The sequence below is a fragment of the Acanthochromis polyacanthus genome, chromosome 5 (genome assembly GCF_021347895.1).
Source record: "Acanthochromis polyacanthus isolate Apoly-LR-REF ecotype Palm Island chromosome 5, KAUST_Apoly_ChrSc, whole genome shotgun sequence".
Taxonomy (NCBI): domain Eukaryota; kingdom Metazoa; phylum Chordata; class Actinopteri; family Pomacentridae; genus Acanthochromis; species Acanthochromis polyacanthus.
Window position 1 is genome coordinate 21224328 of NC_067117.1, and position 14740 is coordinate 21239067.

General features: G+C 39.9%; 1 protein-coding gene across 2 annotated transcripts in view; it reads left to right on the top strand.

Annotated features, from left to right (window-relative positions):
- The window catches only part of slc2a9l2 (solute carrier family 2 member 9, like 2), a 120275-nt gene that overhangs the window by 63412 nt on the left and 42123 nt on the right, over positions 1-14740 (top strand). For both annotated transcript variants that reach the window (XM_051948363.1, XM_051948362.1), the window contains exons 10-11: positions 2618-2719; positions 3021-3096. In XM_051948363.1, coding sequence (XP_051804323.1) covers positions 2618-2719; positions 3021-3096 — 178 coding nt within the window. The remainder of the gene's footprint in view (positions 1-2617; positions 2720-3020; positions 3097-14740) is intronic.

Consider the following 14740-nt stretch of genomic DNA (forward strand, 5'->3'; position numbering starts at 1 on the left):
ACAATGCAGACCTGTAGCTGATGCATTCTGGGGCATGCCGACGAGAAGCTGCTCAAAAGGAAAACATAATGGCCAAAACAGTACTGATACAGACGTTGGAGCAGTGGGAAACCCTTTAGTGACAGGGTTTGTGCTGAGGCAGCTCAGCACCTCCCCCACACCACACACAAGCACATATATATTCTCCTCCACTCCATCTCTATTCAGAAGCCCCTCAGTACAAGGATACGAACTGTACAAATACTGGTGACCTTTTTGCACACGCTTAGGAAATCCCAACGGTTCGACGAGGTGACAGCAGTGTCATGAATGCTTTAATGCTTCGAGGTCATGGAGGAGGAAGGCCTGCGGTTGTGGCTTGTGCTTTGTCCTCCATCTCATGCCTCGAGCTTCATCCATAATCCAGAAAGACACCCGGGTGAAGAGCAAGAAACGGACACAGAATTACTGATGAGCCACAGTGTATACCTTATTGTGTGTGTCACCTTGTATGTACACATGATGGATTATGGATGGGGAAACTTGCTCACCCTAATGGAATCGAGTCATCACTGATGTCATTGATCGCGTGTGTGCTTTTATTGCTAAAACAAGTATGTACACACGTGGACAAAATTGTTGGTACCCCTCAGTTAAAGAAGGAAAAACCCACAATTCTCACTGAAATCACTTGAAACTCACAAAAGTAACAATAAATAAAAATTTATTGAAAATTAAATAATCAAAATCAGCCATCACTTTTGAATTGTTGATTAACATAATTATTAAAAAAAAAAAACTAATGAAATAGGGCTGGACAAAAATGATGGTACCCATAACTTAATATTTTGTTGCACAACCTTTTGAGGCAATCACTGCAATTAAACGATTTCTGTATTTGTCAATGAGCGTTCTGCAGCTGTCAACAGGTATTTTGGCCCACTCCTCATGAGCAAACAGCTCCAGTTGTCTCAGGTTTGATGGGTGTCTTCTCCAAATGGCATGTTTCAGCTCCTTCCACATATGTTCAATGGGATTCAGATCTGGGCTCATAGAAGGCCACTTTAGAATAGTCCAACGCTTTTCTCTCAGCCATTCTTGGGTGTTTTTGGCTGTGTGTTTTGGATCGTTGTCCTGTTGGAAGACCCATGACCTGCGACTGAGACCAAGCTTTCTGACACTAGGCAGCACATTTCTCTCCAGAATGCCTTGATAGTCTTCAGATTTCATCGTACCTTGCACACTTTCAAGACACCCTGTGCCAGATGCAGCAAAGCAGCCCCAAAACATTACTGAGCCTCCTCCATGTTTCACCGTAGGGACAGTGTTCTTTTCTTCGTATGTTTGGTTTTTGAGTCTATGAACATAGAGTTGATGTGCCTTACCAAAAAGCTCCAGTTTGGTCTCATCTGTCCAAAGGACATTCTCCCAGAAGCTTTGTGGCTTGTCAACATGCATTTTTGCAAATTCCAGTCTCGCTTTTTTATGAGTTTTTTTCAGCAGTGGTGTCCTCCTTGGTCGTCTCCCATGAAGTCCACTTTGGCTCAAACAACGACGAATGGTGCGATCTGACACTGATGTACCTTGGCCTTGGAGTTCACCTTTAATTTCTTTGGAGGTTGCTCTGGGCTCTTTGGATACAATTCCAACGATCCGTCTCTTCAATTTGTCATCAATTTTCCTCTTGCGGCCACGTCCAGGGAGGTTGGCTACTGTCCCGTGGGTCTTCAACTTCTGAATAATATGAGCCACTGTTGTCACAGGAACTTCAAGCTGTTTAGAGATGGTCTTATAGCCTTTACCTTTAAGATGTTTGTCTATAATTTTTTTTCGGATGTCCTGGCACAATTCTCTCCTTCGCTTTCTGTTGTCCATGTTCAGTGTGGTACACACCTTTTCACCAAACAGCAGGGTGACTACTTGTCTCCCTTTAAATAGGCAGACTGACTGATTATGAGTTTGGAAACACCTGTGATGTCAATTAAATGACACACCTGAGTTAATCATGTCACTCTGGTCAAATAGTTTTCAATCTTTTATAGAGGTACCATCATTTTTGTCCAGGCCTGTTTCATTAGTTTGTTTTTTTTAAATAATTATGTTAATCAACAATTCAAAAGTAATGGCTGTTTTTGATTATTTAATTTTCAATAAATTTTTATTTATTGTTACTTTTGTGAGTTTCAAGTGATTTCAGTGAGAATTGTGGGTTTTTCCTTCTTTAACTGAGGGGTACCAACAATTTTGTCCACGTGTGTAAGAAAAACTGCCGCATTAAAATTTTAACGCTAGAAACTGATCATTATGAGACATTCTTGTGACTCTCTGTACCAAATAATGCAAATATATTCAAAATTGCAAAGATGTTTTACAAAAAATAAACCTCACAGTAGCACAAAAAGCAGTCAGCACATCACCAGTCAGTCAGTAGACTTCACCCTCTAAGGATCACAATCAATCACAGCCCATTTGGTAGCTGTTGATAGATTTCAGTCTGGATCAAAGCGGCAGGTTCTAAAAGCCGACTACTTGACTTCATCATCCCTGAGCTATGCTTCTAGTGTGTATAAACAAGTGATCATGATGCAGAAGCACAGAAAACCTCTTGAATCTTATCCTATTTTTGTTTTGCTTCCAGGGTTTGGTGATTGAACGAATTGGAAGGAAACCCCTCCTCATATTTGGTTTTTCTTCCATGGCCGTGTTCTTCAGCCTCCTCACAGTTTTCCTTAATTTCCAGGTAAGCGGGTTTCCTCTCCTTCATGCTGCACAAACTGCACGTGAAGAGGTGCCACATAGATGCTGTCTGCCATGGTTAGATTATACAGCAAACAAATCTCCACCAGGATTTCTGTTTACAGGAAACGCAGCTTTTATCTCCGCTGGAGCTTAATTTAACATTATTACAACTTTCATCAGACAGCGGAGCACTGGGAGCATCAGCCGAACTTCCACAATGCAAAAAACAAACAAAAAAATATCTCATAATAGCTGTAACTGAGAAGCAGTGCAATATGATCTCTCTTCCTGTGTCTTCCCAGGATAGTGTGTCATGGATGCCCTACCTCAGTTACATCTGTATCCTGGCTGTGATTGCGTCCTTTTGCTCTGGACCAGGTAAAACTGCTGACATATTGCAGGCTAAAATTGTCTCATGAAATCTTTGTCTGTTTTTATTTTTCCCTTTCTTCCCTGGTGCTTTACTTAGTTTAGTGTTTAAAACGTGATTGCACCAGAGTTAGTTAGCAGTTAGTTTGAATCTAATATTCCTGGCCACAGAAAGGCACAGAAAAAGAGAGCAACAAATGTATTTCATAAAAAATTACAAAACTTGAAAGTCCATACGTGTGAGGTAATAAATAAAATGAGTAAAACAATAAACAGTAATCATTGATGGTGACATTTTTGTGCTGACTTCAGCCAAACATCTAGGCTGATTATAAACAAGATTCCTGAATGTTTAATTTTTGTTCAGATGGAACCTTTTTTTTTTTCTTTTTTACTGCTTTAAGTGAGAAAGCAGGTCGATCAAAAGCTGTCTTTCGAAGCTGAGGTACCAAACCACCTCTAGTAGATCTTCTTGTCCTGTCTGCACTGCTGCTGCCTGGATGTCCAGACATCTTCTGAGAGGAGAGGGGGCACAATTATGACTAATTCAGAACATCAGGCATGCATCGGAGTCAAATAGGAAATTGTCTAAATAGGGGACTTTGTTTCAGAATGTTGCAGTGACGATGATCTTTGAACACTTTAAGGATTTGTTTACAGACAGGTTTACAGGTTTGAGTGTAGTCAGACCTACTTGTCACCAGATTATAAGACAACAAGACAGAGGAAAAGCACACTGTGTTCAAAGAGCTTTGAGACAACACCTATAGGGGAAAATGTGTTGATCAAAATGGACATTAAATAAAGAATTGCATTCAACATTACAAAAGTAACTTTATGCAAAAAAAATAAAAAAACTCAATGTAGAAATGCGTCTTCAAGGAGCGTTTCCAATTTCAGTGACAGAAGTATTACACAAATATTGTCCAAAATGAATACTGTTTAAAGAAGTTATCCCTCGCATTGTGATTTCATTGGCAACCCACATTCTTCCTTGTGTGCACCATAGAAAACCTATCCAGGAATTAGCCTGATTCTCTGGACCATGTGCACCTAGCCTTAGTCTCAGTATAAACAACATTCAATTTAAGAAATTCTTCTTGGTTTTTAGTTATAATCCAAAGCAGCTGGTGTGAGGTGTAGATTATGGGACGGGTGCCTGACGTTTTTAAAATTACCCAAATTAAATTTAATTTCGCTTGTGACCCTACTACTTTGTTTTTTAAAATACAGATTTGGATGTCTAGATATTTAAAATGTGTTACAGATTTGATCACTTTTCAAACAAATAAAATGCTAGGATTAACATGGTTATTTCTCCTTGTTGTAAAATACTTTGCTGTGCTTATATTCAGTGCCAAGCAAGTATTGGTTAACCGGTCTGACACTGCTGTCATTGCAGCTGTCAGTGTGGCTGCAACATGGTCTTTAGACATCACAGTATCATCAGTATACATCTGGACGGTGACACACATAATAAACAGTAAACATCCTGTAGAGTTTTGCAAATTAATTACTTCATTTGGGTCTATAATTCAGCAAAGTAGCTGCTGAACGATCAATGTGACTTTCCAAACTGTCCTCTAGAATAATCAGTCAGCTTGTGTGCCAGTGATCATCACAGCGGAAGGTCCTGCCATATATTAGCATACTAAATAGGAGCTGTGGAGTATGTATTGTATAAGGCCTGGATATAAATGCTCAGTGGACAGTGGGTCTTGGAGGGAGGTTGACTTTGTGTTTCAAGGTGAGACTGTCACTGTCATCGCACATTCGCATCCTTTTAGAATAATAATGTCTCCGGGGAGCGTTCAGTCAGCAAAGTGCCTCAGTGCCATCAGGACGAAATGAGGTCAGTGGAGTAGGAGAAAGTATGGGAAAAGTGGAAACTCTTCACAGTTATTATAGAACGAGTTGTGGAGACAAAAAGGTGAAGCATCCACACACACAACTGCAGGGAACATATTGCTGGTACTGTCTTCTGCTGTCACACCTCTGTTTCAGTCAGTCAGCGTCTTGCTCAGCTGCGTTTCTACAGTTGTCATTGAGGGCGAAGAGGTTGTTTCACTGCACAGGAATGATTTATGGCCTGCTGAGACAAATGAAGCCCCTCAGTGCTTGGAAATAGTGAATGACTGGGAGGGGAAGAGAAGAAAATTCTCAAGAGGGATGATCCCGGTAGTGTTTTCAGTCTTTGAGTGGATAAATGCGCCACCACGATTCGTCTCAAGTCACTTCACCGTGGAAACCGTGGTATTTTGTTTGGTAGAAAGAAAAACATTGTGTTTCTCTGTAAAAAAAAACAACAGAGGTGTGTTTTGTTTTTGATATGACAAAAGGCATATAACCATCTCGTCTTTTGCTCTGATTTTTTTCCTTCAGTCTCTCTTTTTACTTTAAATCTTTCTTTGCATCTTCTTTTTATTCCTGAACCATTCTTTGTCTTTGTTTATGTTTATCACTGAATTATTCATGAATTCTTTGGAGATTTCTTTCTCTCTGGTATTCCTGATTCTTTATAGGAATCTTTTTCTTTCAATCTTTCTGTTTTTGCAGTTCTGAATTTTTTAAACAAAATTTTGCTTGTAAACTGTAAATGTTTGCTTTGTAGAAATTATCCTTAAATGTTTCCTTCTTTTAATCTTTCTGATTGTCCTTTGTTTGAATATCATTAAGTCTCTTTGTTAATGTTTTATTTTGAAGCGTTTGTTTGGACTCTGTTTTTTATTTTCTTTGTAATTTTTATTGAATATTTGTCATCTTTCCTATTTTTTTTCTTTTGCATGGATCTTTCCTTTGTTTTGAAATATTCATCAGACATTGTGTTGAATCTTTTTTTTTACTTTTGAATCTTCTTTTCTTTGAATTATCTGTTTCATAATACTTTGTTTTTGCTTAAATCTTACCTCTACTGGAATTGTTCCTGAAATACACTACTCACAATAAGTTAGGGATATTGTGAGGTCCTCAGTGGATTTCATACATAAGGTGTTTGCTTCACTTCAGTGATTTTTGGGGATATGGAGGCTATTGTATTAGGGTGCTAGACACACCTCATTTAGTGTTTTCCATGTAATGAGCTCACTGTGTACAGTCGCCTTACATATTGGGGCCAATACTAAAAATACAAAAAGACAACCCTTTTCAATGTGGCTTCTATTTCAACATTCTGTGGGTATAAAAAGCTGGTATTGTCAGTAAGTCATTCCCAGTTGATCATTCAAGCAGCCATAAACACGTCATTCAACGGATGAGCAGTGCCACCTGGCCATAGTGCGCCTTCAGGTCGGTAGCAGGCAATCAGATGTTTCTCGTGAACTTGGTGTGTCTCAAGGTGTCATCAGCAGACTCACAGCAAGACACAGAACTATGCAGTGTTGGTGACAGACCCAGGAGTGGAGCACCATGAGTGATGGACTACAATGATGACCAGTACTTAAGGACCTATGCACTCAGACACAGTTGTGTAACTGCCACACTGCTGCAGGCCTGTTTACGAGAAGTGAGGGGGACTAGGGTTTCCAGACAAACCATTCACAACTGACTCCACCGCTTTGGCTTGAATGCCAGACGACTGTTGCAGGTGACTCCACTGACACCAAGACACCGCTGTGACCGTTTGCAGTGGGCACAAGACCATAGGACCTGGACAATGCAACAGTGGTCTACCGTCCTGTTCACTGATGAGCGTCGGGTCACCTTTCACAGAAATGATGGTGGTCAGCGTTGCTGGAGAAGGCAAGGTGAGCAATATGCCAAGGTCAACATTGTCCCCAGGGTTGGCTTTGGTGGAGGAGATGCAACAGTCTGGGCAGGCATCACCAGTCAGAGCAAAACAGATTTGCTGATTGTAGATGTCTCAGTCACTGCACGTTCTTACCTCAGAGACATCATAGAACCCATCATCATCTCCCAATTCCACCGGCACACCCTCAACTTTCTGTTTATGGATGATAATGCTCCACCACATGGTGCCAGAATTGTCACAGCTCGACTTCAGGAAGTCCGAATGCCTCATATGGTATGGCCAGCAATGTCCCGTGACCTGAACCCCATAGAGCACGTCTGGGACCAGCTGAAGCAGCGACTGGATGCTCGTACCCCACCCCCACGTGACCTGGCAGAACAGCGTGTAGCACTTGTGGAGGAGTGGAACGCATTGCCTCAGAACATTAATAGTAATATCAAAGGGAACTATTACTTACTTGATTAAAATTTAGACCAAATACTAAAAGCGCTCATGTAAATAACAATATCCCTAACTTATTGTGAGTAGTGTATTTTCTTTCTTTTCTTTGTCAAATCTGTTTTTTTCTATTGCTCTCTTATCCAGTCCTTGCTATGATTGTCAAAAAAATGAATCAGGGGTATTCAGTATTTGTTGGCTTGTTGGATATCATTGTCATGTTCAGTGATGCAGTCGTCAGACTTGCACAGTGTCAGCTCAATATTCAAAAGCACATCAGGGAAGGCACACTAGTGGTTATAATACTGAGGTGTGATGGAATAATTCAAGAGGATCTCTTTGAAGTTCAGAAACAAATCAGTGCAGTGGGTTTTTATTGCTTTTCCTGACAATGTTACATGTTCTGAGGGACTAACCGCCAATTTGACATCAGTTTTAATTTCTTAGCCGTGTTTAATGTTTAGAGGAACACAATTTGGTATGCATACTTGAGGCCTTTGAACTTGAGGTTAATTTCGACTGCATTGAAAGAAATTTGATTAAAATATTGAACCTAAAAAGTGCAATTTACTGTAAGTTGTTGCTCTTTGCAGCACTGGTCTTATTACTTTTGGCAGACAGAGTAAACAATGGAGCAGGGTTTGGAAAGGCTGTTATTGAAGTGAAAGTGTTCATGTGCTGTGGTTGCTTACGATCAAAGCATTTACACAGTGTTCAGTCTCTGAATTGATTTAAAATTTATAATAGCGATGACTAATCAAACAAGATGGAAGGAAACATGAAAGAAAACACATCATAAAACAAAAATTTTAATGAAGTTCATGAGGCATAAAAATTGGTTTTCCAGCAGCAACAGATCTTTTAAATCACAGGCGTCATTTTCTTGTAAAGCTGTTCAGATGCCATTTAAGGGAAATTGTAGTTGCATTAAATCCTATTAAATCCATCGCAGCATGCATCTGCATGACACCACTGCAGGAAAAAAACTGGTTTCCAATAAAATCCATATAACAAGAGAGCAGCAATTTAAAGAGGAGTCCACTGTTGTCCAGAAATGATGAAAAACTCTTCATACTTGTGCCACTGTACCGGGTAACATTTTCCCTCATTATAAGAGCGTTAGTGTTGATTCAGAATAAATTACACCTCCTACTCTCATTGTGTTGAATGAATATGGTACCAAAATGCAAGCATATAGCTCTTTAATGTGATTTTAAGGGTTTTTAGATGGCTTTGTTTATTTCTTTGGGTTTTTATTCGGCTTTGACTATACAATAATACTTTTATTTTGAAAAACAGTCCAGAAATGTGCCATTTTTAAGATGACACATACTTAACATAATATTTCTTGGTTGATTTGAAATAGGTTTTCCCCAAAGTGTGCATATAGCTTAACGAACCAAACTAGAACTCACAGAAGGACAACAGAGAAATAGATCATGCTGCAGGATTGGTTTGAGATATTCAGGACCTATACAGCATGCTACTGTTTTATTCTCTTATATAGATTCCAGGTTGAATACCCCTTTAAGTTCAGCTGTACATATGGAAGTCACAGAAAGCAGAGGTGTGTTTTCAACCATAGAAGCATATGCCTCAACTGAAACCGAAGTAACATTAAATAAGTTTTTCACACATCTTTTTTTTTCTCACTTGGTAGAACAGGTTCTTATATGTGCTGCTTTTGACATGCACCACATATTTTACAACTTTATAATTGGCACAAACAGCTGCTGGAGCTCGAGGTGATGTTTAGCAACAATCTTTGCAGGTAGACAGATTTTCAGATGGTTTGAGTCAGATGATTGACAGGTGGAGCTGCTGTCTGCTGAAGCAAATCCATTCTTGTGCCAAACACCAGAGCTGGTGAGGTGCACCCTCACCGCAGATATATCTAGTCAAGGTTAATTGGATCATTTCATTGCTGGAGGCTGTATGAAGGAATCACTGAATAGGCTCCTGAAACTGTCACCGTAGAGAACAGTGACCAAACCCGTACTGAAGGTTTAGGTTATAGACACGGTTATATTATAGTCACAGAATAGTTCTTGCCCCGTATTTCCATTTTCTTTACGAAGTCTTACTGTAAAAGCTAACATTTATACTCCATTCTACACTACACTTTCATTTTTGTCTTCTGTTGTGCCTCTTCTTGCAGGCTGACACTGTCATCTCATTAACTGGAAGTTGTTGATTCTCTCCTGTAGACACCCCATGTTGAGTGTTGCCCCCTTGTCAAACTAGCAAAAACATTCCCTCCCTGTTCCACCACCCGTGTAACTCTGCTGCCCATATATGAAAACTAATAAGACCACAAACTAACAAGTCCAGACATGAATACATCTCATGACTGCTCTGTTTCTGCATCCTGCATGGAAAAATGGATGACGGCTGGAAGTTTGATAGGCACTGTATACATTATAACAGCTGGAGATGATGGTGAAGAAGGAGAGGGGCACGCCAATAATATTGACGTCCTGCAAAATAATTTTTTACTGTGGCACTCGGAGGGCTGTTCCTGCTATCTGGTGGAAAAATAAATACAATCAGTGCTGAGCAGGATATCACTGTTTCCATGCTGAGATAGACAGATCCCCAAAGGTATACTGATGTATTTATTAGTTTGGGACCAACATATCTTCCTGTAGGGGTCTATGACATACTGTTTATGATAAGTCAAACCACTTTAGCTTTTTTTTTTTCCACAGTAAAGAAGTGACAAAAGACAAATGTGGCATGATAGTAATATAAGTTAACTTTTCCAACAGTTATTAAGATGCGGAATTCTTTCTTGCTGTTTTGGCATCATGCCGAGATAAGTGAACATTTATCACAGTGGCAGGCTTTTTAACAGCAACAAAACGAAAGAGATTGTCGGGAATCAGGGCCTGCATGTATTGAAGCTGCCTGTGCACTGCCTTGTTGGACATCATGCGAAGTTGTGGTTGCATTTCACTGAAACTTTGGTTGTCGAATGGTTGTCCTCAACGTCATTGCGAAGCAGATAAAAACAGGTCAGCCCAACATTCTGGCAGAAAAACCTATTGTTTTTCTTTCCAATGAGACCAACCGATCAGAATACAACATGAAGTTATGCAGGGTATGCTGGCTGGTGTGACATTTTGTGAGTTCAGAGAATAAAACTTATGCAAAACAATGGAGGCGCAATGACAACAATCTGGTGGTGTGTGAATGCATTTAGCTGTCTGTAAGAGCTGGTTTACTGTTGGGTAAAGCACAATTAATTCTTGACCCATCTCACACAGAGTTGGTGGAAACTCTGAAGTCAAATACATGCAGCTTAAGGGATTTTGATTCTATACATTGTCCATGGTTGCATTCTCTAGAGCCTCTCTTCTGGACATCTTGTTGCTCTTCTTATCGCTCCAGGACTAGTCTCTCAGTAGTTTCACCCTGCTGCACCTCTGTCAGTCGAGTAAAGTCCCCACAGGCTTTCTTGATCTCGGCTCCCGACCTTCTCCTCCATGGGGGGCCCTCTCTGCATGTTCTGTTCTTATACCCAAGTGTCTCCAGGATTACTGTTGCAAAGGCATATAGAAATCCATTGATTTCTGTGATGGTGGCCGTGGGGATAGCGGGTAGAGCCAAGCTGAAGTCTGCTAACCTCTTTTTTGATGGGACACAAGAATCTCCTGGTCCCTTAACATCTGATGTAGACAATGTTTATATGGTAGCTGCATAGTTCTCATGCTCTGAAGTAGGCTTGTGTAGCATTAGGGGAACCTTTACTGGAGACTTCACCTGACCATAATTCAAACTACTATTCAGGGTGAAGACACTGAACATCTATATTATATTGTATTCTTATTTAATTAATTGCAAAATAAATACTATACTTTTACAGTAGCCTCAGGGTTCTTATACAAGTTTTCTGTAGTTTGTAATTTTTTCTTGTGTAATATCTTCAAGACCCCTTCTGTCACCCTGGCACCCTCCCACACTACTAATGGACTGCTTTGCTTTCAAAAGATGTTTAAAGTCTAAATTCTTGTAGCCTCAAGCATCCCTTCTCTATGTCTGCACAGTGTTACTGCTGCCCTGGTGATCTATCTTGTTAAAAATATTTGCTTCTTTGCATGGGGGAGGACGTATTTGTTGTTTTAACCCACGGCATTTCTACAACAAAATGGACATCGAATTAAATGACAGTGGGCAGATCACAGACCAGAAATCAGTCACACATCGACCTCATACTGAGTTAATGAGCTTGTTGATGCTACTAGTGGAATGTTCTTTGTCTCCTCCTGACGGGTTTGGTGATGTTGGTGGACATCTTGAGACATAAGATGACCTAATTTGACATTCACAGGAGTATCCATCTCTAGAGCATCATCGGGTAGACTGCTTATTGCACCAAACTGTCTGAAATGACTTCTTAAATGCCAGATTATAGTGTTGTGGACATCCAGGTGCCCTGGTACAACCTTAAATGAAATACCAGCATTCAGCAGGCCACCAGCCTGTTCTAGTCTTTCTCTTGTCATATGTGGCATTTGAATGAAGCTACATTTTAAGGAGGTGTTTCAGAGTCCCTGGTGAAACAAGTGTCTGTGTTCTGGTCACGCTGTTTGATCATGGTCCTATAAAGCCACTTGACTAGACTGTTAGCTCAGTGGTGGAGAATGTCTCAGCAGCTAAACAGATCAGGAACATTCCGTGCACAAATGTAACCTCATTTAAACATAGCAATAAAAATGAGTTTTTTACCTTTTCTGTAATGCAGAAAGGAAGGCCATGTGCATGCTGCATTTACATTATATGTTCTGTGTACTTTAAAACAAGCAATTAAAAAGTTTGGTGAATCCCACCTAGAACACTCCCACAGTACAGATAAGCATAAAATAAAGTCAGAAATGTTTAGGATTTAAATATGAAAATGTGTTTTTTGAGGAGACTCATTGTTTCTTCTGTGTGGGAGTGTGTCCAGCCAGAGTCTCTCCTGCTCCATCCACAGTGCAAATCTAATATGGACAAAGTTCAGGAGATACTCATTTCGCAGCTCAGTCATTTAATTAATTAATCCCGGTGACTCACTTGTCATGTAAAACGAGGACTGATCTGCTGCCTCGGATGAAAAAAAGCATTTTGCAGTCATGCTGTCCAGCCTCACACCTCAATCTGCGTCCTGTTATTTTGGTGGTCACCTGTCTCTGAGTGTGTAACTTCAGGGAGACCTAGCTTTTTTTGTACATTTTTAACATTAACATTATTAACAGTTGTTTTTTTCCACCCGCATTGCACATACAGGTCATTCTCATTACTGTGAGCACTCAAGTACACAAAGGACTTTTTTTTTTAACAAGTTTGCTTTCTTTGGTTAGGCTTATCAGCAAATTACATCTCTAAGGATTCTTTATCTGTCAAGTGTATTAAGATGACTTTGTGACATCAGTGCTGTGCTGCCTGATAAAGTATGGAGGACTGTACTTTCCCATATTCATAGTTGTTCAATAAACAGCTTAATTCAGTTCCTAGTGATTCACCATATTACTTACTGTTTTAAATAACATTAACTGAAAAAGTATCTGAATTTTTTTTTTTTTTGCAGTATTTGGAGCCATTTTGACTGTATTTGTTTGCATGTAGTGATTACATTTTTTTTATTCTCCATTTTTGCTCCTCTATCACAATTTTTCATTGGTCACATGTTAATGATATGTAATGCTTTGAACGTTTGTGTTCTTGAAACATGGTTAAGATAAATTTCTCTGAGCTCTGCGTGTGGATGTTGATGTTGGGATATTGCATTGATTTTCAAGTGGTTTATTTTTGTGTGCTCTATCAGATGATGTCAACTCCGCTTGTGACAAGCAGAGTTTGTCTTAGGGTTCATCCATATTTCACCTACCTCTGAGTCGGATTGTGTGACGTGGTTTGGTTGCCTTTGTGACAAACAATTGACATCTCCATTAGCCTTATACATCTTTTTTCCCCAAGAGAGCCAGCAGTCTGTCTTGGTGATGTGATGACAGGTTACTGGTATAGCTGACCTCCTTCTGTGTTTCTGCACCGTTTTCCAACTCCAATAACTGGATTCTTTCCCAGAGGAGTTCTTGTAATCTTTACAACACCAAGGCTTGGAGGTGGTGATGCCACCTCACTGGCTTTTACATTCAGAGGGTCCACTGGCCTCCCTGAACCTCAGCTCACTGGCCTGACAACCCTCTCTGTTTATGAAGCAACTGGAGGAGAGTGACCACTGACTATTTCTGCTTTTCTGGATTTCCACCATCTCTTATTTAGGGCTGGACCTGAATATCTGAATATTCGATCGTTTTGGTGGTACCTGAATATTCATTTTGAGATCTGAATATTCAGAATCCCAGACATTGCTATTTGGGCCAGCCCTACTCTTATTTAAGCAGTTGCACAGTCTAATATAATTCAGTGTCTCTCTTGAACTATTAATTACTTGTGCTTTGTGACTCGCTGGCTTAACAACTTAAGCTCCAGGCTCCTAGTTGCTGCTGTCATTTATCTCTATTCTGGGTAACCCTCATCCTGTGTACCTCTGCCTGCAGCTCGTTCACGTTTGCCACCTCACTATCTGCATGTTTCTGCTGTTTTGACTGCCGCTTTATCTCTTCCTCATTCATCACTGTCGCAAGGACATCGTCTGTCACTGTTATGTTGTCTAAGTGCAGCTTAAGCTGAAACTTAATGTGATCACTCATGAGCAAAGTATTGACTGACCTCAAGAACTTCTTTTGAATAACCTCTAGACTTTGCCAGAGGCTAGTATCAATTTTTTTTTTTTTTTTAGCCCTCTGATTCTCAATTGGACATTTTGAGGAGATTCATGATTGTCTTGAGTGAAATTCACAAACTTGTGGTAAAAATCAATGGTGCTATCTTCCTCAAAGTGACTGTTTTTTATTGTCTTCAACTAAACTTAGATCCAGGCTCAAAGAGGGGCTGATTGCAATAACAGCAGCCTACTATTTCCTCCTCACCATACCACTTACTAAGCCCCCTGTTATTGTGTTGCATTAGATTTGTGAAGAGCTCATCTTCTTTGCTTTTTTTTCCCAATTTAGGCCACTTTTATTTTAAAATATATCATTACTGTCACTTCTTTTGACCTATTTTCACACAAAGTAAACACACTTGGTTGGGCAGATGTTTGATTAGAACTTGTAGCCTTTGAGCTTGGTATGAACTTTGCATTTTTACTATTATTTAGGGCTGAGCTTGTGGGAACATTTTAGCTGAACTTTTGTGCTTGTTCCAACTGCAATCAACACTCCTGTAGAGCCTCTTCAGTGCAACTTTGTGGAAAAAAAAGTACCTACTCTGGGGTAGATGTTTCTGAGCAGCACTGAAAAACTGCTCTGTGGATCGTAATGCTGATTTGCTGAAGACAAATTCTGATTGTTTAATCTTGAAGAGGACAACAAGTGCCATTTTTCTTTCCTCTTGATGTTTTGATTCCCTAGTAGCGCTCTT